This window comes from Ammospiza caudacuta, chromosome 4 (genome assembly GCF_027887145.1).
Source record: "Ammospiza caudacuta isolate bAmmCau1 chromosome 4, bAmmCau1.pri, whole genome shotgun sequence".
Lineage (NCBI taxonomy): Eukaryota > Metazoa > Chordata > Aves > Passeriformes > Passerellidae > Ammospiza > Ammospiza caudacuta.
The window spans coordinates 8,684,937-8,712,851 of NC_080596.1; the positions used below are offsets into that span (position 1 = coordinate 8,684,937).

The 27,915-nt window shown below is 41.7% G+C and overlaps 1 protein-coding gene across 1 annotated transcript; it reads left to right on the forward strand.

Annotated features, from left to right (window-relative positions):
- The first annotated feature begins 1,294 nt into the window (after window positions 1-1,294).
- MTTP (microsomal triglyceride transfer protein) lies at window positions 1,295-27,874 on the forward strand. Its single transcript, XM_058803781.1, has 18 exons — window positions 1,295-1,405; window positions 5,680-5,867; window positions 6,434-6,577; window positions 8,598-8,705; window positions 9,460-9,576; window positions 10,619-10,758; window positions 11,587-11,737; window positions 15,061-15,218; window positions 16,089-16,257; window positions 16,845-16,952; window positions 17,858-18,070; window positions 19,082-19,293; window positions 19,877-19,974; window positions 20,076-20,197; window positions 20,965-21,192; window positions 24,966-25,090; window positions 25,441-25,611; window positions 26,495-27,874. The coding sequence occupies exons 1-18, from the start codon at window positions 1,345-1,347 to the stop codon at window positions 26,661-26,663; spliced, it is 2,682 nt and encodes an 893-aa protein (XP_058659764.1). The 5' UTR covers window positions 1,295-1,344; the 3' UTR covers window positions 26,664-27,874.
- The last annotated feature ends 41 nt before the right edge of the window (window positions 27,875-27,915 follow it).

Sequence of the window (27,915 nt, forward strand, 5' to 3'; positions counted from 1 at the left end):
CCCAGGGGTAACTTCACAAGGTGCAGATGAGCATGGGGGAGAAGCAGTGGCATGGGCCTGTTGTTTCCCACTGCTGGGCAATGATTGACATCCACAGGGTTTGCTCAACTTCTCTTTACCACAAAAAAAAAAAACCAGAGGAGGCACTTATACCCCTCAAGGTGAAGGCTGCTCTCACTTTACCATCCCTCACAGAGAATGAGGCCCTCTGGGAGCATCTAATTGCAGCCTGGGGTGGCACTTGCTGGGTTGGGTTGTGTGTAGATCGCAGTCACATGAAATCAACCTGAGGAAGTGAAGTGGAAGACTGTGTGGATGGCTCCCATATGTGTTTCCTTTGCTGGCAGGAGCAGATCCTGCTTCCTCCCAGAGCTGGGAAGGCTTTGTGTGCTGGGGAGAGGCATGCAGCCTCGCAGGGCATGCCAAGAAACATGGAGGGTTGGCCTGCTGCCCCACTGACACCTGAGGGACAGCTGAAGGACATCCTTTAACCAGCCCTGTGGCCATGAGGTTAGTGTGAGAGGGCCTGGGATTTACGGTCAGAGCAAAAGGGAGGCATGTGGGTTAGTCAGGCAGGGCCTTTTCAAGGGAGGTGGTGAAGGAAGCACAAGAAAAGGGGGAAGGGCTTGGTTTGCCCTGCTCCCAGACCTTGCCAAGCTGGTACCCTTCATGGAGACGGGACAAAATGTCTTGTTTTATCTCATCTTTCAGGCTCTAACCTCTACCACTGCAATGATATAAGATGGGGGCTGGGGATGCTGAAAGAAAGAACATTGATTTAGTATGGTACAGTGCAACGGGCACTGACATCACATCTGAGTCTGTAATGAAGTAGGATCCGTTTTTGGGATGGCACTGATAAATCCCATGTACTTCTGTTTCCTGGAAGACCCTTAAAAAAACTCTGCTTCTGTGGTTGCTCAGAGATGATGACAGATGATGCAAGACAGTGGAAACAGTGGTCAAGATCTGGCCCCTGGCAGAAACAGAGCTGATGGTCCTTTCATTCAGAGAGAGGAGTGGTGGCAGGATCTGGTTCTTCCAGCACTGGAGGTGGGCTCTGCTGCTCAGAAATGGGTCTGTGTGGGCTCAGTATTCAAAAATGAAAGCCGGGGCGATCGATAAAATGGGGTAGAAACTGCCAGTTACCTTAGTTCTTAATAATTAACTGGAAGTCCTTTAATGAACTTAGTACCTGAGTGTGGAATTTGGAATCTGACCTTTACTACATCTAGATAAACAGTGTGGCCAAGCCTGTGGCTCTCTCTGCAAGCTCCACTCTCAGCTCACTTCTTGGAGGTTCTCACACTTCATGCTGCAGTCAGGAGCTCGGCAGAGTCCAGCATGATTCTTCTTACCGTGCTGTTCCTTTGCATCATTTCCACCTACTCAGCCTCTGTGAAAGGTAGGTCTGTACTGGGCTTGGTTCAGCTTCTGCCTCAGCAGAGGCAAAACCAGTGTGTGTATGCAGATCTCTGTTTTGCTTCAGAAAATTATCAGCTTTACTCAGACATGCTTGAGTAATACAAGATGCATTTACTAGCTAGGTTTAAGTGCTTGTGGCATTCCTCTCAGCAGAGGTGATGGAGGAGATGATGTTTTCAAGTGCACAGGGGCAGTGGTGTTACCAGAAGATCAGAAATCTTGAACTTGCTTAATCAGGACATACTGTGGGGGCACTGACTTCAAAGGGACTTTTCACACGCTCAGAAGTTAAACACATGGAGTGTTCTGTGGAGCAGAGCCAGGAAGTGCTCAGGGCTGCCCAGGTTTCAGCTTCTGAGCAGTTGACTCAGCTACCACTGAAGTCAGTAAGAAGCATCCTGTTAATTTCATGAGAACATTGCTCTGTAGTAAGTCTTCAAAATCTGGATGTCTGCAGAAACCCTGTGAGCAGAGCTTTACTCAGGTGTCCTGACAAAGTCAAGGGTATGAAATCTTGGAGACTGCTTCAGCAGTGCCAATGTATGAAAAGGAAAGGTGTCTGTAGTAGTGACTCTCCATGTACAACTTCCCATTAAATTTAGAGGAGCAGTAACCTTAAGCTGAGTTTTTTAGTTTAATGAGGATGTCTTCATCATGAAGGGAAGCAGGGGGAGCGCAACATCCTGGGCTAAGCTCTTAAAAGGGCTGTAGAGATGCTCTCATGGGTGCCACCTCCTGCATTCTGCAGGGAATCCAGGACACTGTGTAAGCACTGAGCAGCAACCTTCCTTCTTCCCTGCCTCTATACACCCTCATGACAGGAGTTATAAAGGAGAGAAATTTGCAAGCAGTGCCTCTTTACCTGTCAGTTTATTTCATGAGACTGCCACATTCCGTTTATGGCTAGGTACCAATGTCCCACATTTCTGGTGTCTGATCTTCCCAGCTTCCCCTTAATATCAATTAAACAAAGCTTCTTGATGTGAAGTAGTATTTGCTTGTCACATTCCCCAGGATACTGAGCAAGCATTTTCCCTTGAATTAGTCATCCCTTCAGCTCTGCCAGATTTCCTCTCTCTTGTGCAGAGGGATTGAGAGCTAAATTACTGGCCCAAAGGCCACTTAGGGCCTCAGGGTGAGAGCTGGGATTAGGATTAGTGTTTTACCTTTTCATCAGGCCACGCTGCCTTTTGGAAATATTGAAACATTATTCTGTTTGATTCAGGTAGGTCAGCACACGTAAAACTTTCCTACTGCAGTTCCACTTGAAAAATGTTTTCAAATAAGCGGATGGGGTTTGCTTTTTAAAGCTATCTGGTGTCAGAGATAGTGGCAAAAATGATTTATGAAGCTAGAGCTGGCAAGTAGTTAGAGACACACATGCTGTGCATGCCATATGTATTAATAAAAGGCACAGGACTTGACAGCTGTCTCTGCTCATGCAGTGTAACCTTCTGTATTATACAGTATCATGATTTAATTATAGACTTGGCATGTTACCCTTAATGACAGACACTTAACGTTACTAGTCAAACTATGTGTTATGCACTCCACCTTGCAAGCAGCACTTCTGACCCCCAGAGAGCTTGGCTGGGCTGCTGGCAGTCTGTGTGTCCATCTCTCCTCCCTTCTCAGGCAGTGGGACACTTGCCATCAGCTGAAATGTCAATGGCTGCACAGGCAGCAAGGATCCCAGCGCTGTGCTGAATACAAAGGAAGGAGCTTCTAAAAGGGTCACTTTCTATTAAGAAAAGTTTCTATCAGAAAGGTGTTGCAATATTCCTGTCAGAATAGTACTGGTGTTTTCTTCGTGGAAGTTGGCATGAAAATTTAGTTTTGTTGTTTTGAGTACTGGTTCTGCTCAGTGACCCTGTGCCTCTGTCTGTCATCTGTCATCTCTCAGCCTGACCACACTCTTCATTTGTCTCTCTTGGGTTCCCCATTTCCACAGGGATAAGTGCTAACTCTTTGGGACTGCTTTCAATACTGCCTCATCCCTGCTGCTTCTCTTATCATCATCCACTGTTGGCCTACCCTTGCCCAGTCTGGCAACTAAAGGTGTCTTCTGCCCTGGCTCCTGCAGTGTTTTCTATGTGTGAATTGGTAAAAGTTTTCAATACCTCATGTTCTTCTAGCTCCCAGGAATACTTTGCAATTATTCATTTCTTTCATGACACTTGCAAGAAGGTCCTGCATCATTTGCTCATCTGTTTCCTTTAGGATGGAACAGCTCTATTGTATGTGGGGATAAGCAAATGCTAAAAGGGAGGAGGAGGGAAGGAACTCTTACAAAAAAAGAATAAAACCATGTGTGTGTTCAGCTGTGGGGAAAGGAAGAGGGTAGGTGAAAGGTGCTTTTAACTGAGAATAGGGAGGGAGCAAAACCACAACATGCGCCTTAACTAATAAGACTTGTCTCTGAGCACCCAAATAATTTCTCTTGGATGTGCTATTCCCCTACTTTTTTCCTGTAGATGGGGCTGTGTTTAGAATGCACGTAGTGGGTGGTATTCCTAAAATCTCAGCCAATACTGAGTCCTTTGCACTGCAGTTTCTGCTGCAAATCAAGGACATTTTGAACCAAGGACATTTTGAACTGGCTCCAAGGCACTGCAGGGAATCTGTCCCTGAAAGGCATAGCCACCTCTGAGCAGGCACTGAGCAACCTCTACTCTCAGGGGTAAGGTAGCTTCAAAGCAGGGAACTGGGGAAGGAAATTGGCTAGGAAATTTACAGTAAACCTCCAAGAAGGGTTACATGCCTCTTGGTGACTTTGTTTGGAAACAGACACACAAACATGCAAAACCAGACAGCCCCATTGTGCCAACATGAATCCTTCAACCTCCCTGGGAAAAAATCAATAGTTACAGCTTTGGCCTCTCACATGTGAGCAGGCTGAGCCCACTGGGATCACCAGACTTGCTGCACCACATCCCCAGCTGGCATAAAGTCTGTTTAGTTCTGTAACTTTGCCAGTTTACACAACTTGCAGATTAAACTTGCTGGAGTGTCCATTTTGCTCAGGGAAAGGTTCTTTGAAGCTGACCTTAATCCACTGCTATGGTATCTGAGTGAACAGGGAAACAATGTGATGCAAAGTCTTAATGAAGCAGGGGTTTTGAACTGCAGAATGTATCCATCCAGCCATGATGGAACTACCCGTGCACCCACCTAAATGGGCTTTAAAATATTAAAGTGAAATAAGACTGATTTTCCTTTCCAACAATGCAGTGATTTGAAGCTTATTTAAGTGAGTCAGATAAAACAGAGAGGTATAAGATAAATCAGGATAGCCTGATGAATCTCTGCAGGGGGCTTTGAAGACACTGATTCCATTACAGCATGCCTAAGAATTTTTCTGAGCTGTTGTGGGAGATTTTTCTTCTTTCCTCTGCCCTTCCCTGCACTTGTCATAAGATTGAGATGCATGTCCCTGAGGACAGCACTTTGTGTTTCTTAGATTACCTCTGTTGTGAGCATGTTTCTGCTCTGTACCTCCTGAACTCCATGAAGAAATCTCCAGTGCATTCAGTGGTGCAGCATTTGGGTGTGTGAGGCTGGTGCTGTGCTGCTTACAGATAGCACCTAAGGTTACTCTGTGTGTGTTTGCTTTGAGAATGTTAAGAGCACTTAGTGTACAGCCAGCTTATTTTCCCTTCTCTTCCCTTTTACATTCCTTAAAATATATAAATTAACAGAAGAGACACAGCTATGGGAACAATTATTTAGTTGAAAGAACAAGAGCTTAATTATTTTATCTAAAAAATACATTCTTAATGTTTTAATCACATTCATGTCACCTTGGGCAAGTCTCTCCATGGAAAGATTCCCAATAAATGTGCAAGAGATGCAGATAATTATTTATGTTGGCCCCAACAAATCACATCAGTGCATTTCACATTGCTAAGCACACAAATTGTGTGATTATTAACAGTATTTTGAGTTGCAAATAATTTTGGATTAATTTGTAATGCTAACATAGCTGAAGAGAAGAATCTGACAGTCTTAAAGAGCTAGAAAAAGGATTTTGTCACCTTTCTTATGTTAAATATGTATGATCAGTGTCAACTTAATCACAAAAAACCCCAGCTGCTTCAGTGAGACAGCCTCTGTAATCAGGAGTAGTAGGATCAGTCCCATAAATCTTTTGCTTGTAATTAAATTTTTCATTTTTCTGAAGGTTTCTTAGAGAAAATGGTAGATTATGAGAGTTAGTCAATTCTAAAATGCTGTTTGTTTTTTCTTTCCAAACAGGGCACACTACAGGGCCCAGCCTAAATAATGACAAGCTATATAAGTTTGCTTACTCAGCTGAAGTCTATGTTGATCAAGTGAAAGCATCCCTGCAGAAAAGTGCAGGATATCGGATTTCTTCTGGTGTGGATGTCAACCTCTTATGGAGAAATCCTGACAATGATGATGACCAGCTGGTCAAAATTACGGTAATTATTGCCTTCAGACAACTTAAAACATACCCAATCTTTTCTGCACTTATCTAGCTGCTGATCTAATCTCAGAGAACTCACTTTCAGAACACAAGCTAAACCTTTTGTTCTCGAGTCTCATCAACTAAACCCAGCTGCTTTGATGATCTAATTCCTATAGAATAAGATTTCACAAGTAACTATCTAACATCATAAGCCAGCACTTCAGAATGTCTCCTGTATTTAGAAATTGCTTCATACAGCACCTATAGCTTCAAGTGACTGGTGTGCAAGCCCTTACCTGAGGGGCAATAGGTTGTCCTCAGTTGTAACTGCAAATATTTTTTAAGTAGAAACTGGGTTTGTTACTTAGCTTTCTGGTGACATTTTCTGGGACTTATTTCCCCAGTGGAGAGCACTGGCTTCTTTTGTAAACTTTGACATAGTAATCATGGAAGATTAATAATCAGAACCAGAAATGCAGAAAGAGAGAACATTGATTATGTGATTTAGTCTATCTACTCTACTCCAGGCCAATTCTACACTGCTCTCTACATTAATTTTCTCTGCTTTTGCTTTGCTAGATGAAAGATGTTCAGGTTGAAAATGTGAATGAGCGTCCAGCTGATAAAAACATCTTCAAAGGAAAAAGCACAGAGAAGATCATCGGGAAGGAGTATCTGGAGGCTTTGCAGAGGCCCATAATGGTTGAGCTAGTCCGTGGAAAGGTAAGAGCCTGTCTTTTAAAATTCAGTCCCTAAGGAAACATGACAGAAATCTTTTGTAACAGACTTGAAGAATTTACCAGTTCACTATTCACTCAGTGTTTTTAATAAGCCATTGTGTCCTATCATTCTGTGTGCAATACAGTAGTTGAGAACAGACTGTAATTTACCTTCTAGCCCAAGCCTAGAAGAACACCACGCAGTGGGGAAGTAAAGAGCAGATTATTCACAAAGATAGGTACACATTGGATATATGCACAATTGCTGTGTGGGATTTGTGCTATTGATTTCAGCCAGGGCAGGATTTTGTCCAAGATCTGAAGGCAGAAAAGCAGATACAATTTGTCATGAGGGATGTTCTACAGAGTCTGTGAGGAACTCAGTAGAGTGTTAATCACTTTTTAAACCCTTATCAAGTATTTTACCAGGATTGCTTTTCCTAGCTCCTTGGTTTTCTTATTTATTTCTGTGTCACCTGCCAAGTTAATGAGCTTGATGCTGAAAGACCTACAGCCTTATATGTTTTTCCCCCACTGGGAGACAGTCTCCAAAAATCAGAAGAGAAGGGTCAGAGAGCCGATGTGTCTCAACATGTGCCTGGGTTTTATATCATACCCTGGGAGAACACCAAAGTGCTGTCCCAGCACAGGAGCACCCATGTCCATTTGTAGCTCTCAGTGTCCCCCTTTCTCTAACACACTTTCTCTAAGAAGGGGATTCAAGTACATCCATCCCACTCTCTTTTCCCCTGCAGAGCTGCTTATGAGAGCTACCCTTGTACTCAGCCTACTCTTGTGGCCAGGGAGTGGTGGGGCTCAAGCCATGGCTGCTTCTGTCTCCTGCCCCTGGTCCTTCACCCTCCTGTTGCTTGTGGCATTGGGCCAAGAGCCCCATTTTCCCCTCTGTAGCCCGAGCAATGCTCAGCAGGTGGGGCAGGAGGGGCTGTGAGAAAGGAGGAAGGTTGAAGGTCACACTCCCTTTTCCCATCTGCAGAGTGCAGTGAGAGCTGTGACACTCTATCCCAGCAGGATCTTTACCTCCTGCTGTAAATAGGCACTGAGCACATACCCTGGCTGCCAGCTCAGCCTGCTGAATTGCAGCTGCTATCAGACCTGCTCAGTAACTTTCAGACTCAGCCTTGTCATCAGTTTTACACAACATAAAAAGAAACAGGACAGCGCTGGCTGTGAACTGCACACATCCCTACATCAGAACAGAGGTAACCAGAAGAACACAGAATGCATCTGCTCCTCATACATTGCACACTTTCATATGCTAAGGCTAAGATATAGTATTAAAACTTGAGCTTTTTCTCAGGTGGTAGGGTCTATATGCTCCTTTTATGATTTCTTTGTGGTATGACAATTTCAACCCTGGCACAGTAAATTTCACTTTTCAGGGTTACCCCAAGATAACATACTGGTTGCACTTACAGTTCCAGATAAAGGGGCATTTCTAAAGCACCTTGAATGCAGAGTGGAGGTGCAAAGTCTTGTTACCAGAGGAGAGGCTCAAGCACAATAGTTGACCCATGAAGTGCAAAGGTTGTGATATGTTTGACACGTCATTGAAGTCATTCTATCTGTGATTTATCTATGATTCATCCTGAGTTTTTGTAACCTGTGATTAAAGTGCAACAGATATTATGCCCCTGTGGGGAGTGATTACCTGAGGATTATGCAGAAAAATGAGTCGCCTGTGGAAGTATGAAAAGTTTCCCATTTCCCATCTAAATTCTCTCTAATTCCAGGAGGAGAGATGCTCACTGCACTGAAACTGTACTTAGGTTCAGCTGAAGGCCAAAATGTGTTTGTACAGTTATTGCCAGGCCCTGCAGCCTCCACAGTTTGCTCAAAATAAGCAAATAACAGATCCAAAGTAAAGGTTTTTCTAGAGTGGATCCTCACTATTCCTTTCTAATTTAACCAGATTTGTTACACACTTTTGAATGCTTACTATATGTTTGGTTTTTTTTGGTTTTTTTTGTTTTTGTTTTTGTTTTTGTTTTTTTCAATTCCTACAGATCAAAACCTTCTACTCATATCAAAATGAACCTGGTTTTACTCAGAACATTAAGAGAGGTCTGGCCAGCCTTTTCCAGCTGCAGCTGCACTCTGGCTCTTCCCGTGAGGTATGGTGCTCTATCAGGCAAGATTATCATCACATGAGGAACAGGCAGAGCCTGATCTCCTCTGGAAGGCAGACCTGTGGTTCCTGCTGACTTCAGAAAGAGTGAACTGTGATAGAAATCAGTCCTTTGATAACATTTGAGGTTAGGGACTTAAGGACAGTCTTCTGCATATTTGGTGGCACCAATCAAATCGCTGCAATTAGCATAAAGAAGTAGTGCAATCCATTTGATTTAAAATGCCTTTATAAATCTAGCACAATTTGGTAATAAACCACCTTAAACCAGGTCACTATAAAAGTGATTATACTGCTCTTTAAAGTTGGCTGATTCCTAAATTCAATTTAGTGGAATCCCATTCTAAATCCAAGTACCCACACAAAGTCAGCACTGATTTAGCTGCATCCATTTAAGTTGCCTTCCATTGTTATATTTCTAAACCTGTCCCCTTAAACAAAGCTCAAATTTAACTCAAACTTGTGAGTATAGTGTAAGCTGCCTGGTATTTCCTAATTATTTTTTTTAAACAGCCATTGTTACTTTTCTTCCTAGCCATCTAATGAACAGTACCCCTGCCAATCCAAAGCAGATAGTTAGAACCACTGACATCCTCAAAACGGTTAAATAAACCCAAGCAGTACAGCATCTCAGGTACAGGATTCCAGCAGTGGAGAAAATGCTTCATCTTTGGAAGGTGTTGGGGGGTGTCCCAAAGATAAATTCAAGAAATTGTCCTAACCTAACTCTCTTTTCCAAGGTGGACATTTCTGGGAAATGTGATACTACTTACAATGTGCGGCAAGATCAAGTGACTAAAATAAAAGACCTGGACTCCTGTGAAATAGAAAAGAAAGGATTTACCAGCCACAACAAGGTATGATTTCTTTAACAAAATAAAATATATTCTTCCTATTTAAAATATATTCTTAGCAGCCCCTACTCATCTTCTCAGAAGTCCTTCTAGCATTAGAGGAAGCAGATTCTATATGTAAATTTTGTAGTTTTTCTAGCCCAAATGTCACATGTAGTTCCCATGGAGAGAACAGGGAATGGGTTTCTCCTGTGGTGTAAACCACTTTGGCTCAGCTGATACAGATACAGTCATAGTGTTAATAGTAAGTTTTTCCCCATCTGCTGTAAATGCCAGGCAAGATGCTGACTCCTGAATGGAGCCTGGTTAGGCTTGCCTGGAAGGTCAAAGGCTTCCCTCATGCACAGGTGTAATACAGGAGATGTGCCATAGGGGTAAATGAAGCCCTACTACAGCCCTAGAGGTCCTCCAGTTAGTAAATGACTTTCTAAGTAGTCACTGCTGAGGACAGGCTGGACACCTGCTGGAGGCACTGGGATTCTCCACATCAGAAACTGACCTTTCTGAGCTCAGAGAAGTACAAACACACCACACACTCTCTTAGTAACTGCCTTAACGCTATGACTGGGTTGCCCATTTTCACACTACAAAGACATCATCTTGATTACAAAACAAGAAGCAAAGACAGCCACCTTGTTTGATCTGTGAACATAACAATCTGTTCATTGATCTGTTTGTGAACATGACAATCTTATTTACAAGATATTTCTCTGGAAAAGATTTTTGTCTTATTTAAAGCATATCTTAAACTAAATGTAGTACTGGGTCTTTTCTCAGTTGCAGCCTGCTCCACATCTTCCTCCCCTGCTCCTACTGTCCTTTACCCTGGTACATACTAAATTTGAAGCACATGGTGTAGAAGTGAGTGGGTACTTACTGCAGAGGGAATACTTGAAAACCTGGTTCATAGGCTTGAGATGCCTGCCTATATGCACCTTCCTCATATGGCTCTGCTTCATTCCAAGTCTTGCCCTCATTTGGAACAGTGAGCTCTTTTCCTATGTTGTTTGTTGTATAACCCGCTTTCTGTTTTAATTATTTTCAGATCTTGGATATCAGTACAAAAGCCACATCTGCTACAGTTTATGTGCTGGAAGACAGTTTCATTAAATCCATTAAGGCAGAAGAAAATTTTGTTTTTGCTCTGAATTACCGACGAAAAACAGGTGCCAAAATAGTTTCAAAGTAAGTTGGGCAATTGGGCTGTCATTGATGGTGGAGGACTAGTGCTTCAAGTTAGGTTACATGTGTAGGTTTTATAGAATTAAGATCTAAGGCTGTGAACTCTCCAGGATTTAGGTCTCTTTTTTATCCATATACAGGTCCAACTGTGCCAGGTACCAGGTCCAACTTTGATTAAGGGTTCTACCACACCACAAATAATAAATAATGGCTTTTATAAGAAGTTAACAGGCAACAGCAGGAATTGGCCAAACCCTCTTAATCTACCCATTAGTGCTATAGGTGTTCTGTCATCTCATTTCTCAAGAAATACTTCTGATGGATTTCCATTTCTAGCATATGAGAGTTTGGAAGCATAGAAAATAAAATCTACTGCATAGAAAGGAAACAACAGTGAAACCTAGATCTGTGTTAGACTCCAGACTCCAAAACACTGAAAGTGTGGACATACTCATACAAGATAAATAATTCAGGCAACTCGGTAATAATAGATATTTAAAAGAAAAAGTACATTCAAAAATTTCACTTTCCAGATCTTTTAAGAACAAATATATGCAACATTTCAGAATGTATGTGAATACTGAAGGCTGTTTATCAAGTATAACAAATCTGTGCTTTAGAAAGTCTCTCACACAGGTATCAATTGCTTCTGTTACCTTAAAAGCCCCACAGACTTGCCATGTTCTGAACATTTTAAAATAAGAATTTAGTCAGTCTGCATTCTACATTTTTTAGTCTGCGGAGGGGTTTTTTGTTTCCCCTTGGTGTGATTTCTGCATCTGTGGGCTGGTGGTTGGGCTCTGATGGTGTCCTGACTGTGTGGATGTGCAGGCAGAGGCTGGAGCTGAAGTCAGTCCAAGCTGGGACGGGACTGATCGCTGCAAAGCAAGTCGCTGGTGTGATCAAGACCTTGGACCCCAATTATGTTGCCATTGCCCTGGAAGCAGAGCCAGTGAAATCTGAATGCAAAAAGTGCCCTTCAGTAAGTAAACACAGGTTCATTGGACAACAGGTTGCTTAGCTGAGCAGGACAAGTGTGAAAGCAAATTTTCTGTCCAAGCAGAACTAGGACAGGTCCAGCATAGCAATATAAAATGCACCCTGGAGTAGGGAGTACAGAAGTGTTGCAATGGTGCTCACCCCACAAGAGTGTCGTAAGATCTACCACTAAAAGTACCAACCTTTTTGCTCTCTTTTAAAGACTGCAATATTTCTCCAGATCACTAGAAAATACAGCACCCTGTTGTTTTATCTCACCTTGCCAGCCTTTAGCTGGGTGCACCTTATTTCCTCTGGGTGAAAATTAATTTTAAGATTGCTGACTGGTGTTTGTAAACAGTTTTATCATGGAGGAGCTGATCTGTTCCCAGGATTCAAGTTCTTTAGCCATTCCTCAGGCAGGCTAAGCATTTGTTGGTGGTATATTTAACGTCTTCTTACTACCTGACCCCGAGGAAGTCTTTTGTTAGGATTTTATAGATATTTTGCAAGTATAAAATGGGACTTTAGTGTTCTTGGGGAGTCCAATAATGTTCTCATTTTTCCCTGGGAAAAACATTGCCTTGTTTTTTTATATTTAAGACATCTGAAGGCTAAGAGCATGACAGTGTAAATGCATCATCTTTTGTTTTGCTAATGATGTTCATCATAACCTAAATAGATTACTACAGTGACTTTTAGCAAACAGTATTAATGCTATTACCATTGAGGAATGAATGGGAACATTAAGGATCATTATTCTCCAGTGTTGATAAGCAAGATATAGTTTCTATTCAGCACACAGAATTTTAGTCCTCCCGAGATACTCCTTATGAGCACAAATATGTTCCTGTATTGGAACTTTTGCTTTTTATTATTATTTGGAAGTAGCATTACACTGTAATAATTTTTCTTATCTAATGCTTGTTGAGCCACAGGGAAGACCAAAAAAAATATTTGGAGAATATAGAAATGATGCTGCCTGTGTGCTGGGGCAGTTCTAACAGGGAATATCAAGGCATCTTAAACAGAGTAGGGACAGGTGGTTTTTCCTTGACTCTGCCTGTCGGGATTTGTGCTGACCAATTTGTCACTTGGGACTGAGTTTGTCATAACAGTTATAATTTTCAGACCAAGATAACAAACACAGGGTATAATTCCAGAGCACTGCCTGGGGACTGACCTATGTCATTATAAACCTAATGGCACAGGGAGAATGAAGTTCTGCTTTCTCACTGTATTTTTCAGTAACTGCTATGAAAAGATGGGCTCTATAAACAGAACACTGTATCCAAAGCAGCAACATAGCATATGCTACTTATATTTCATGGTATACATTAATGCCCTGCTGACATGCTATGCCTTAGGGTTTTACATTCTCAAAGCCCTTTTTAAATTGTAACAGGTCTTATCTCTATCTTTATGAATTTGATAAAATAATCATTACTACCCTCATTTCCCAGATGGCAGCACTAGCTTCTCTGAGATTATGGCAAATGTTTGCACTTAAAATCAGGTCTAGATTTCTATGTTAAGACAACATAAAGCATGCTCTTTTCAGAAGAGCTCATGTATCTTGCACTCTTTTATGCTCATGGTTACTATGGGGAAGGATTCTTGCCCCTTCTGAAGGTGAGATGGGTTTGTTCTGTCTTGTGCAGCCACCCTTTGTACATTGGTAAGCAGCTGTCATACACAGACATTCAAAACCGACTCCTGCTCAGTTTAGAACCTCTTGGTTTCATTGGAGTTTTCCTAGAGTGCCCACAAGACCTCTGTTCTGATCTCTCTGTCAGAGAAACACAGGTCTGTGTCCACGCTGAATTGTCATGTGGAAGTGTGTGCATCTTGTGCCTGAATGTTTGGGTTTTTAAATCCAAACTGCCTGACATTCACATCAGGAGAATGAGGGCCCTCAGAAAAGTCAACTGTGAATGGTGTTTTTAATGCCATGGTCACTGCAGGAGATGGCAGCTGCTCCTGAGCACCCACCAAGGAAGGCCTGTTCTCCACTCTCTTTTTCTTGAGATAGCTCCAGCTTGCATCTCCCACCTTGCTTGTCTCTAGGGTATGGGCCAAACTGCCTAAGAGCAGCCCACACAGCTGGGCTCTGCACAGGAGAAAATGTAGGAGTAATGAGGTTAGAGGGTTTTTTTTTTGCTGGACTGTGGTGCAACTTCAACAGGGGGAATAAAAAGTGACCTATATATTTATCCAATTTCAGTTAATAATAGCTACACTGACCTTGGTGCTAAGCACTAATTACCAGTGGAGGTTAAAAGACCCATCTGTGCCTCAGAACATGAGCTCCTCCCAGCTGGTTATTAATCCTCAGGAAATATCCTATGTCTCAATCATTGTTGCCTAATTATTGTTTGTTACAGTCAATAGAAGTTGCACTCTGTACTGATGAATGATACTTCTAATTGCCAGCAGGTTCAAGTGCTATTGCCCAACACAAAATCCACAGAGGGGAACTATTTTAGTGAAGGTCAGATGGGTGCTACTTTTATTTCCCACTCAGGAAAACTGCAGTAAAGGCTGTTGCAAAGAACAGCTGAGTTTTCACCAAGGAATGTTCTCGATAACTTGAGATAACAGAGGCAAAGGCAAGGGAGAGAAGAAAGGTCAAAATACTGGCACCAGTTTCTTATGGGAGTGTAATTGGAAGGACAGATATGGGTGCTTTGCTACCATGTTGGCTTTTTCAGGTAAAAAATGTGATGTGGGAATAAATACAGCAACCATCATCTCACCTTTTATTTTGTACAATAGCTACAAATCCCTTTTTATGAAATTTTATGAAAAAAACCTGGGAATAACTTCTTGGATATTTAATCCTGTTCTGTACTAACCCAAAATTACCATCTTCTCAAAAAAAATGATTAATTAGTGGATTGGGGATTGTGCATCTCCCTTTTTTTTTTTTAAGTCTACTTAGGGAAAAATGGGAACATAAGGCAAACACAATATTCACCAGAAAGCACAGTAAATTTGCAAGAGAAGAGATTTCCCTTTATTCCAGTTACAGTATAAATAAATTTTATTGTTCCAAAAGAGATTGCAGTGAAGGTCATGTACAACATCAGGAAAATAATAAAGAGTTGGAAGAGAGACAGCTATAGAAAGATTTCTAAGATATTTGTGCTGGGATATCATAAATTACCTAATACTGAGCTAAAGGATCATAGGTCTGTTGGATTTCAGCTACTTTGAGCAACAGCATTTGCTCAAAGTAGCTGAAATCATATCAGCATTTATTTAGTCTGATTTTGAGAACTGAAGCTATAATCTGAGAGATTTCACATAATATGAATTGTTTTGCAGCTTTCTGAGCACTGGAAGAACATCAGAGAACAAATGCATCCTGACAAACTTTCCAAGCCTGATGCAGCAAAAAGCTTTTTGTCCTTCATTCAGAACATCAGGAAAGCTACGAAGGAGGAGATACTGAAAATTATTAAAAGTGAAAATAAAGAGCTTCTGTAAGTTACCATGAACAAGCTTTTAAAAGGTTTAAATTACTGAAAAATGCAGAAGGGCAGATTGCATACAAAGAGATTGAGTTCTGCTGGTGATGTCCTAGCAATGCAAACCCAGTGTTCAGTACTGTCTACAGGAAAAGGATTTTTTTTAAAGTTATGTTTGTTCTTGTAATATAATAAATTTTCAGCACACCCTTCAGCCACCAGGGTTGTATCTACAGTGCAAGGCCAACATGGTTTGTAGTTTAGCCAAAGGTTCTCAAACCAAATAGTTGTTCTGAAACACCTTATAACTTGTTCTTGACTTCCCATTGGTTTCCTTCAATAGGAAATACAACAAAGAAGTACTCCCAGGCAATGTTGATGCCTGGGAATTGTCCGAGTATTAGAGTTTGGTTGTGAACAGCATGCACACTGAAACTTGAGAGCTGAAAAGCATTTCTGAATCATGTGGTTGGGATCTTTCAAATAAATTGTAGCAGTTGTTAGCAATGGAGATAAACCTGAGAGTCACTCGGGAAGCATAGAAGCCTTTTCTCTATGTTTCATTGTGCATGCAGTACTAAAACACTTCTTTAAAACTACAGCCTTTTCCTGTAAACTTTAATACACTTGTGATGGTTGGGTGTTTAAACTTTTTTTGTCTCTTATTTGCATAAATTAAAATACTATCCATGGATATGAATCTGTGTGCCATTTTGAGGTGAAAGTTCAGGGACACTTTTTCCAACAAGAGTAAAAGATTCTCTTACTTGCAATGAAGAGCTGTTTCAGTACATAAGCTTCTTTCTCTCAATATGCAGCCAAGTCTTTTCAGTATTGACTGGCTCATTGCAAGGATGTGTTCATTTAATTTGCACTTCTTTGTAGTCCACAGGTAGTGGATGCTGTAACCTCGGCTCAGACCCCAGAATCACTGGAGGCCATGCTGGAGTTTCTTGACTTTAAGGATGCAAGCACTTTTATCCTGCAGGAGCGGTTCCTGTATGCCTGTGGATTTGCTTCTCATCCCAGTGAAACTCTCCTGAAATCATTAACTGTAAGTCCAACGACAAAAAAAAACAAAAACACAACAGAGCTAATATTCTTATGCCTTGTCCCAGTCAAAGGGGAAGAGAAGAAGAAACAACTGTTGCTGTTTCTAATTTTCCTTTCTTTATGCCTTCCAGGGTTTCCAATAAGTGTGCTATTAACACAAAGCCTGCAAGCAACAAATATTCCTATACCCAGACTGAAAGTCTAATTACTTTGTAAAATATTACCAAAATCCATTACTGGAAAAAGAAACATAATACTGAATGTTAAGAAAATAATTTGAGGATTGTTTGATTGTTGCATTATGAAAGTTCTGTAATCAGAACTGTAAATCCCCCCTTTTTTTTCCAAATGAATCTACTTGAGACACTGAATGTAACTGAAGGTGAAAATGACACTGAGTTATTATATGTAATATATATGTAATGATAGAGCTGTGCTGTGCTTAGCCTGAGCCCAGGCCATCGTGGTAATCACTGCCCTTGCATTGCATTATTGTTCACAGAAAATGAGGGAACCTGTTGAACCCACAGCAGTGTGGCTTGTCGTGTTTACTCTGAGACACTAAACAGCTTTGCTTTTGCATGACAGGAGAAGTTCAAGGGAGATGTCGCCAGTCAAGAAATCAGAGAAACTCTTGTCATTGTCATGGGAGCACTCATTAGAAAGCTGTGTGACAGGGATGGCTGCAAGCTGCCAGTGAGTATCTGATGGTCACTGCTGCCCAAATTCTGGTCTGCAACACACAGGACCAATCCCTGGTGACATTACTGGGGGAGCATGACAGACATGGGAAGCAGATTCTCCCACTTAAAATAAGTCCATGAACTCCTATGTTTGATAGAGGATTGTATTTTTTTTTTTTTATAATGACCTCTACTTTATCAGATTTAGGCTTTAATCTTGTCTCTTCCCATTTCTGTGGCTGAACCTGTCAGCAGAAGCAGTATTTGTGCTGTCTTGTCCAAAAGCTTTGCATATCCTCAGAGAAACACTGGCCAACTCAGGGTCTGTTTATTATTTGCAATCATCTTAGGTTATTTCACCTCTGTAAAGAAAATTCACTGATTCAAATATTCAACTGTGCCCTGAACATCCATAGAAGGAGGAAGACTTTTACTCTGAGCATGAACTGAGTAGATGCTGGTGTTAGAGGATGAGAATGATCAGAGAAGGCAGCTGGATCTGTTTTGTTCAGCACTGCAGCACAGCACTGAAAACTTACAGAGCCCTTTTAATTACCTGAACAGGCCCTTTTAATGTCCCTTGTTAATTGCCAAGTACTTTTATAACATCATGTTCTGAGGCACTGAAGAACACTTCCCTTGCCTTTTTTTGTGGGAACTTGTTGGCCCCACAAGGAGGACCTGTGAAGTCCCTGAATCAGATCAGGAGCAGCTGGCAAGTGCTAACACTCTGGATCAGGTGTCACTGTGGCTGCAGTCACTTTGGTTATGCTTGAAGGAAGCCATCAACGTACAAATGAAATCTTTCCTAGCCCGGTGCCACAAAACATGCCAGAACCCTGCCCTGCCCCTTCTGCTCCTGCAAGGGGAAAAAGGGAGGTTTATGATCACCATTTAATGTGCTGTTGATTTTCTTAGGCTGTTGTGGAAGCGAAAAGGTTGATTCTGAATAGGCTGGAGAAGGCCAGCAAAGACGACAACGTGCAGATGTACCTGCTGGCACTGAAGAATGCACTCCTTCCCGAAGCAATTCCAGTGCTCCTGAAGTATGCTGAGTCAGGAGAAGGGCCCATCAGCAGCCTTGCTGCCACTGCCTTGCAGAGATATGATCCTTCTTTTCTCACCAAAGAGGTAAGAAAATTTGCTGCCCAAGAAAAGAAGTGCAGGAGACTGTATTAAAAATAAAGGGTAAATTCACAGAATTCATTTCTTGTCATCACCAACATGGACAGTGAGGTTGAGTCCAATCTCAGTAAGTTTGCTGATGGCACCAAGCTGTGTGGTGCAGTCAACATGCTGAAGGCAAGGAATGGACTGGTGGACACATGCTAGTCAGCCCTTGGCTCCAGGGTCGCACACAGCCACCAAAGGCAGCCGGCAGTCTGCAGGGAGAACCGGGCTCTGCTCGCCAGAGGGAGCACTTGGGCACCTGTGCAGCTCTGTTCTTCCTTGTGCTTTCACACAGGGAGAGCACACAAAGTAAGAGAAGGGTAAAATAGCTGCATTTTACCCTGCAGCCTCTAAGAATAGGAAAAGACATAGAAAACAGTGGGACAAGAGGTCCTTCCTCTGCTGCATTACCTTGTATTCCATTTCATACCTGCTGGCCATCAGGATTGAGGCTGTCCGGGTGCTGCTCTGCAATGAGCATATAGGAGGCCATTCAGTGGGACTACATGGCTTTCCACAAATTCCCCCGTGACAAAGATGTGTCACAATCTTCTCAGGGACACGCCACCACAGGCACTATCTAGAAAATTAAAATAACAATATTCTTGGTTTTTAAAGTACATGTTTCCTTAACAGTCAAGAAAATCTCTGTCTTACCACTGCTGCATTTGTTCTTAGTGCTGCTACTTATTTACAGCCCTGCTTTAAAACCAGTGTGTAAGGCTGTATTTGGTCTGTGGCTGAGAGAACATAACAGATGTCCCACTTGTCCTTGTGGTCACTGAGCTATACATGTCTCAACATTCCAAAAGGACCATGAAAAACATGATGCTGAAAATATATCCTTATGTATTAGCCTTAGCTATGGAGCTAACTAATCTAACTTAAGCTGATATTATAAACGACATTCCAACCTGTACTTTGCCCAGTCATCTGTATGAGCACTGAGTGAATAATGTGTTTCCTGACCAGGTGAAGGAAACAATGAACAGGATATACCACCAGACTCGCAAAATCCACGAAAAGACAGTGAGAACCACAGCAGCTGCCATCCTCTTAAACAGTAACCCATCCTACATGGAAGTGAAAAACATCCTGCTCTCCATTGGGGAACTGCCTATGGAGATGAACAAGTACATGCTGTCCATGATCCAAGATATACTGCGCTTTGAAATGCCTTCCAGGTACATTAAGTTCAGTGTAAATAAATACAGCCCTTCCTTACAGAGAACACACAGGTTCTCATGAATAACTAAAACTTAAGGAGAGTATAAAGGAATATCTTATTTTTATGTCCCTTGTATTGTTATTTCAGAATAAATCCCTTAATTTCAATGTCATTATTTTAATAGCTGTTCACATTTTCACAGGTACAAAAAATAATTGGGCATCTGACTTGCATTACTGTGAAAAATGTCTTCTGTCTCTCAAATGGTCCCTTGCTTCTGTATTTTCAAAACCAGCGATGTGGAAAAATTTTAAACATCAGAGTGTGAGAATGAAAATAATCAATATATATCTTCTTAAAAACATTAATTTTCAAGCAAGATCTTTGCTTGCCTTTCTTCCTATGACTGCAGGGAGTACCTGAAATTGAAAGAGAGACTGGGTTAGGGCAGATTTTTAGTGGGAAAAGGTTAGGGTTTGGAAGACCCTCTTTCCAACTGGGAAATTCACCCTCTCAAATTTGATCTTTCTATGAAAAAGTACTGTAACATTTTTGTATCTCAGTGGGTTTGTTTGTTTGTTTGTTTTGAAATCCCACAGCAAAACAGTTCGGCAAGTTCTGAAGGACATGCGTGCCCATAACTACGATCGCTTCTCCAAGATGGGCTCTTCCTCTGCCTACACTGGATACATAACACGTATGTAACCATGAAACTGCCTTTGAACCCTCTTTGTATTCCCAAACATTCCATTAATCCACTAGTGTAGTCACAGGTACCTTCTTTCTTTTTCAATTAAGGTGGTCCTGATGTGTCATCCACATACAGCCTCGACATTCTCTACTCTGGTTCTGGCATTTTACGGAGAAGTAACATGAACATCCGTGTTTTTGACAGAAGCACTGACCTTCATGCCATCCAGGTAACAGCCACACAATGCACAATAACTTAGCCAGTATGTGGTCCTTTTCTTACAGCTTCTAAATCACTTCAGCTAATGCTTAAGACCATAAGGCTTGCTGCACTGGGCAGACAACAAGCCAATAACAGGGGAAAACCAGTAACAGGGGAAAACCCCACAATGTGGCATAAGTTGCCATAAACAAAACAAGTGTTTTGTTTTTCATCATACATTGTGGTCTGTGTCTGTGTAAAGCCTATGCTGTTTCTCTGATGTAATCAATAAAAGCTTTGTGAGTTTGTAAAATCAGGTACCAGTTCAGGTTCAAAGAGTAGATCATATGTACAAATCAAAGAGATTTCAATGTCTGTATTTTAGAATTTTCTTGATATCGGCAAGAATCTTCAGTATTATAACTCTCCTAAATTTATACAGGACAAAAATATTGCAGTGGAACACCTCTGGCCTTTCCTCCCAACTGTCCCTGAAAAATAGTTATATGCACTAAGGAAAATGTGTTTGAAAGAAAACTAGTCTTAGGATTATGATCCGCATGTGGGTAAATCCTGCTCAGCACCTAAAGGGCAAAAACATGGCAAGAGATTATTTTATTTTCCATTTTTCTAAGTACTCTTCCTAGTTCCATTTAGTCTCACCCTCATAGCTTTTCCACTACAACTACATAAATTAGAATTAGGCATTTAGACATCAACAAAATATGTGGTGTTGTTAGTAGTCTGAGTCAGGCAGGATTTTCTCATTGATTCTGTATCACTGTTCCTTCGTAGGTGGTTCTCGAAGCTCAGGGTCTGGAGTCCATAATAGCTGCAACTCCTGATGAAGGCGAGGAAAACCTGGACTCCTTTGCTGGCATGTCAGCCATTCTGTTTGGTTTCCAGCTGAGGCCAGTGACATTTTTCCAAGGGTATGGTGATTTAATGTCTAAAATGCTCTCGGCAACTGGAGATCCCATGAATGTGGTGAAAGGACTTGTCCTCCTCACAGATTTCTTACAGGTACTAACAGCACACTGTTTGCTTCTTTTTCTGTCTCTTAAGCACAGATGGTTCCTCCCCCACACTGCTATTGTAGGACACCTTATTTTCTTTATTCTTAATGCTGAAACTTGACCAGTGTTACGCAGGTTACCTTTTCTAGGAGAGCAATAGAAAAGTCATGGGTATTTAAAACCAGAATGAAATAACATGAAAAGCAACCTAGAACAAAGGTGAGAACAGATATTCTAGAAAATAAACCAGAAACAACAAAAGCAAATGCAACTGAGTTTCCTGTTGCAAACTCATATTGCTCTCAGCTATGACCTCCCCTCCCACAGTTTCTTGTAATACACTCTTGTCCCATATGACCACCTAAGTTTTCCTCTTCACAAGTTGTCCAGGGACCTTGTGTCCAGTTAGGCAATAATTGTCAGGTGAATGAATCAGAGAACTATGCTTCAAAGAACAATGCTAAGAGGTCCAAATTTCAACTGTTTATTTCTAGGTAAAACAAGCAATTAAAATGAGGATTACACAGTTTTTATGCAACTGTCATCCCAAATGATTTGCTAATTTTGTGCTTAAATAGATTTACATAGAAATATAACTGGCTACATAATGTGTTATTGGAGGACTAAGAATCTAGACATCTCTCTCAAAGTGCAGGGTCAGCATCTTTGCTCTTCTCAAGCTGGAATCTCCTTAGGACCTGTGGATTTAACAGCTGTACTCAGCTCACAAAACATCTGCAGTCTCAAACTTTACTTTTGGCTTTTCCCATTTAATTCTTGGCCAAAGAAAATGCCAGAAGTAGATGATAAGACGATCCACTCTGCTCAAAATTACGCAGAAACACCCTCTGCACATGACAGGTTTTCCCATCCAGAACCCAGCTCAGCTCCTTCTAATGGTATTTTAAGTCCAGAGGGCTTCCCAAGTAGTGCCCAAATTGGCTAACTAAAGCTCATTCCAGCAGTGCTTTACAGTTCACACGCAGATTATGGGCAAAAACTTTGCTGTGACCTATTTAACAAACAGACCGCAGAGGTGAGAAAGATAATCATGTCTAGTCCTGAGCACAAGGAGCATTTAGAGAACTAAATATTTCCAACTGCTGTGCATGCACGAAGCTCCAGACATACTCTGGCTGAATCAGCTGGCTGGGCACCCCTAGAGCTCTGCTCGCCAGCAAATTCTCCACTCCTTGCCTTTGGAGAGCCTCTCAAAAGTCTGGGGCAGCCAGGCTGGGACTGTGGGCCATTTTTAACAATATCAGGGTGCAGGGTTTTCAGTCAGTCACTGCCTTTTTGGATGCCTTGGCAGCAGTGTCTTACCTCCATACCCCACAAAAGCAGGAATGGTTTAAAGCACTGTTGAACACAGCTTCAGGCTGAGCTCCCTTTTAAGCACAGCCCATCTTTCTAAGAATGGTCTTATAGCTACACTCCAACTCAACAGCACATCAACATGGTTTTGGCACTTCCCTGTGGCCACAGTGTTGTTTGAGGGCTAAGAATAACCCAGAAGTTATATTCCTGCTAGAAAATAAACAGCTCTCATAAAACTATTTTTGAGACTCCTAGGTCACCTGCATTAAAGTTCAGCAGTGTTAATAGTTCTCCTAGGCAACACACCTGCCAGAAGCCCAGAGAAATGAAATACTGTATTGATAGGTCAGAGAAGCCATTTGAAAGCCAGACCCCAGTGGAAGGTAGCCAGTTCCCAGAGAAGTGCTTGTTGCAGCCATCTCTATGTTGCATTACAGTAAGATTGCATTACAGTGCAATACATAAATATACTTTAAAGACACTTTCTTATTGATACATGGCACATTTCAGCATTTTAAACAGTAAAAAATGACTGATTCTGATCTTTTGGGTCACATTTTCCACTACAAATGGGACACAAAGCTTAAAATAGGAAAGCAAAGGAAAATACTTCTCCTTAGGAGGCTGGGTCCCTGTGATTTACACCTCCCATCAGCCTGGATTGGATTTGCACATGAGACGAGGGACGGGGCTGAGCTATAAATAAGGAAATAGATGAGCTAGTAAAACACAAGACAAGTGCTCTTTAACTTCTCTGCTGGTTTCAGTGACAAATACAGCTTAATTCTAGGTAGCATTAAAGTCTTGAACCGTGCAGCCTTTGTAAACCCAGCCTACTTTAATATTCTTGGATGTAATGTGACAATACATCTAAAAATATCTGCTCCTCTGGTTGTGTGTACTGTCTCTGCCAGCATGTATACTGTTACCTCCTCACTCATTAGCAGCTACCCACCAATCCAGTCCCAATTAAGAGCAAAGTAAAATAAAGTAAAACAAGCTTTATGTCTACACCTAAACAGACCAACAAGGGAAGTATTTTATGTCTCATTGCAGTCAATATAAAAACTCCCTTTGATTTCAGAAAGGTTTCAATTTCAATCCATGATTTTAACTTGGGTGAAAATAAGAAATCAGAGCATCATATGACCACACTTGCTGGGGTCACGCTGGATTTATAAGCCACAGCCAGCCCACTGCATTCTTTAAATCTCAAGCCCACTTTAGCAGCAACTGACTGCCAAGATGGCTCTGCCAAGCTGGTTCTGTCAAGGAAATAATTTCAAGGATAATTAACTTACCCTAAAAGGTGAAGTAAGCATGTACAGCTACCATAATTATCCGAGTCTTCGATTACAGCCAGATAACTTTAATGTTCTGAACAAAACCCTTCCCTGATGTTGCTCCTTGCTATAGGGATTAGGAAGCTAGACTGACTCTCTGCTTGCTTCTTTCTTAAATCTTGGGACAGCATTAGTTGGAGCCACTGGACTACTGAATAGCTAAGAAGAGAATAGAGACTTCTAGGGTGCCTGGACATCAAAAAGGGACAGGAAATTCATATTCCCACATATCCTATAAAGGCCCGAAACATTACAGATGCTGAGAATACCACAGGCACAGAAACCTGAGAGGAGAGAGAAAACCATCTGTGAGACTGAAGAAGGTGTCCTATATATGAGGCACATGATCAAAAGAAGCTTTTCCCAAATTAATATTTCTTTTAAAATGATGAATTAATCCACTAGTTCTTAGAGAAGCAGGACAAATATATATAGATAGATTGCCAAGCTGGGTAAACCCTGAAATCTTGGCTGTGTGTCAAACCTTAAAAGGAATGAACTGCCATGACCCTGAGCTATATTACCACTTCCGAAATTGACTTCATGGATGTGTTTCCAGTCCAGCCTTACAGGTTTCATGAAGCCATGAGCACATTTGATATTTGATAGAAAATGCATTTAATGCCAATTAAGGTGCATTAGTTGATGGGTTTGGCCACCCGGCCACTGAAGAGGTAATTCCTGTCATATGGTGGGTTTGCAGCCACTGCACAAGTGGCAGCATCCCACTGCCAGTACAGGGGTGCTGGTCACTCTGCACTGCACCTATGCTGGGCTTCCAGCAAGGAGTTCAATCTGATTTAGCTGGACTGCTGTCACAGCCTCCATGAGGCTTGTGCAGTAGCTCTTGGAGACATGATATTCCCTGCAGTGACACTCTGTGCAGAAATGATGCCAGCTGGCACACATGGAGAGGGGAAGGATGCAAGGTGCCTTGCTGTAGCTTCATCCCATTTCCGGGGGAGGGAGGTGCATCAGGATGGTTTTTCCATCCTTTCAGAACATCCCTCTATTCCTTTTTGTTCCTGCAAAATGGCAAGTGGTGTGAGTGCAGGACCAAAGGGAATAAGGAAACCTCAGAGGTGTGCAGTCAGTAACCTGTGCTTTGCCATGGCTCCAGGAAATCCAGCTGCAGTCTGGGCCCACAGCCAGTGCAGAGTTCATGGGTGGGCTGGCCATCGACATCTCCGGAGGGATGGAGTTCAGCCTGTGGTACCGGGAATCCAAAACCAACGTCAAGAACCGGTGAGATACCCCCAGCACACGCTGTAGCTGTAGGCACCTTAGGCTTCTGAGCCAAGGTAGCACCAATGGCACAAATTTAAATATAAAAGACCTTGCAGATGAGTTAGAATTAAGCAACTAAATAAATAGAATGAAATAGTTATGTGCATGGGAGAATGTCTGTACTTTTCTATTCCTTTCCACCTGGATAACACCAGTTCCCATTGGTCTCGCGTGAATTTATATACCTTTAGGTGGAGAACAGGCTGCTTTGAGGGCAGTTTTTGTTTGTGTGGTAGGACTATTTGTAATTCAATTTCCTCTTTTTTAATGTGTTTTGAAACAATTGTAATGCCTAATTTTTTTTGTAGGGTAGCCATGTTTGTAGCTGGTAACACCGAGGTGGATTCCTTCTTTGTAAAAACTGGTATGGAAACCACTTTGGAAACAGAAACAGCTTTAGACTTCATCTCCACAGTGCAGTTTTCACAGTACCCATTTTTGGTCTGTATGCAGATGGATAGAGTGGACTCTCCATTCAGGTAAGAACTAAGAGCACACACTTTCTGAAGTGTCTTTCCAGCCAGCTGCTGGAACTTTTGGTTTTCACAGACACGAGATTATCCACTGAGGCCAAATTCCAGCCTAACATGATGAGGTGCAGTGCAGGCTGTTACACACACTGACCTCTCTGCTAACCCATTCCTCCCTGAGATTCAGAAATAACTTTTCTGAAGATCACAACTGATCAGCTCTGAATGTGCGCTTCAGTCCAATTTTTTAATTTGACTTTGCAAGTGAATTAACTGAAGTGGCAGGACAGTAGTGCCCTTGTGTGCAATCAGTTCTGATGGCGACCTCAGGTTTTGCCAGCAGTAGTTCTCTATTATACTATTGAGAAAGGAAGTGCAAAGCCATACATGAGCTGAAGTGGAAAGCTCTCTTCATCATCTGCTATTTACTCATGTCAACAAAAGTACCTGGTCTGGTACTCCTGCAGCCATTGTGTTCTATCATACTTTATTAAGGCACCAGTTTTCCTGAAAACTAAACAACTGTTGAATAAGGTTAAAAAGATGTTCTTCAGTAGCCAAAGAATAGTAATTAAATTTGCTTTATTTGGTATATTGCTCTCTTCTAATCCCTATTTGCTAAGACCTAAGGAAGGTAACATTTGTAGAGCCTGTGCCAGATTTCCATTCAGGTTATTCTCATCCAAAAGTGGTTAAAAACCTGAGAGTGTTTTAAGACTTTGAGAACCTTCAGGAAATCCTAAGAAAACAGTGTCTGCTATTCTGCAGCTAGTAAAACATCTGCTGCTTCTGTCTGCTGACTGTGGAAGGGCCTGTGTGCTAGGGTTTGGTAGCGGGGTGCAAGCTGTGCCCAGACCTGCTGGTGGCAGAGCCCGGTGCTGTGTCTTTGCAGGACGCACATGACCAAGTACGAGAGCCTGCCCTCCGGCAGGCGCTACACGGCCCGGAGGGGCAAGGCAGCCACGCTGGCCGGGAACGAATACCCCCTGCACCAGGAAAACTCCAACATGTGCAAGAAGGTGTTCGGCACCAAGTCGGACTCTGCTGGCGGCTGGTTTTGAAAGCGGCGCCTGGGCTCCTGCTTTCCTGCACCCCTCAATGACTTCGGCCTGCACACACCTTACCAGCGTGGAGCTTGACCCTGCACTGCTGCATTAATGGGAAATTTGCCATTGATTTCAACGGGCCAGCATCAAACTCTCAGTGTGTGCACAGTGTTTACATATTAACCTGTATTTAAAACTTTTGTAAAAAAAAAGCCCTAAGGCAAATAAAGACCAATTTGGTAGCTTTTCATGCACTTCCATAAGGGTGGTGCTTGTTCTTCATTTTTACTTTTTTGTGCCAAAAGCAAAAGTAATCCTTCATTTTTTTTTCTTGGGGAATACAGAAGTCTGTGTTTTTGATGTGTGGAAAGAACAATTATGATGTATAAAGAATGATTATTTATAAATATATTTTAAAGTATTTAGGTATTTTAGGCCTATGACCGATCCCTGTTCAAATATTCGAGTACAATTAACATCCAGATAGGACCATGAATTCCTGCTTACTCAGTATTGCCTGTTTACAAAAAAGCAGGTTTTATTTTACATGATTTTAAAGCATTTTGTGGGTTTTATTAAGCAGGCAGAACTTGATTATTGTTATTTATCTTTTGGAGTTTTTTTATTAACTGCTGTAGTTAAATACAATTGATTAACAGTGTGGAGTTATGTTTCCAGGAGGAACTTACAGTTGCCTTAATTCTGTTCTCATTGAAATCAATGGTGTAATTTCTGTAGCTACCAGAAGCAAGAGCAGAGTTAAGCCAATACTGGCAGCTCATCAAAATTTGTCTCCCTGTGTGTAATCAAGGCAGGTGCATTTCCAAAAATGAGCATTCACTAAGGCAATTCAGAACTACGAAGAAGGAAAGGATCTTGAAAGAAATAGATTTTGGATGCACAGTCTAGCAAAGCCTGTGCTGAGCCAGAACATTTTCTTCTAGGTAAGTTAGGCTTGTATTTCAATGCAAAAAATAATCGCTACTCAGACAAGTCCTCTGATTAAAATTACTTAGACACTTCAAGCAGTGTCTTCATAGGATATGTGAAAAAATAAAAAAAAAGTTTTACATCAGCATTGCAGATTAAAAAAGAATATACCCCATCCCAGCTCAGCTGATCACTCTGATCCATCTGATTTCATTTTTATAAGACAAGGTGGGCAAGTGCTGTTCACAAAAAAAAAAAAAAAAAAAAAAAAAAGTAAAATAAAAAGGCAAGAACAATTGTTTATTTTTAAAATCCCAAACCCAAAAGCAGCCGAGAA

Excerpts from the sequence above, each read along its gene's own strand:
- MTTP (XM_058803781.1), top strand. The coding sequence starts at position 1,345 with ATGATTCTTCTTACCGTGCTGTTCCTTTGCATCATTTCCACCTACTCA. Across the intron at positions 8,706-9,459 it reads ACTCTGGCTCTTCCCGTGAG|GTGGACATTTCTGGGAAATG; the intron begins GTATGGTGCTCT and ends CTCTTTTCCAAG. Across the intron at positions 11,738-15,060 it reads AATGCAAAAAGTGCCCTTCA|CTTTCTGAGCACTGGAAGAA; the intron begins GTAAGTAAACAC and ends ATTGTTTTGCAG.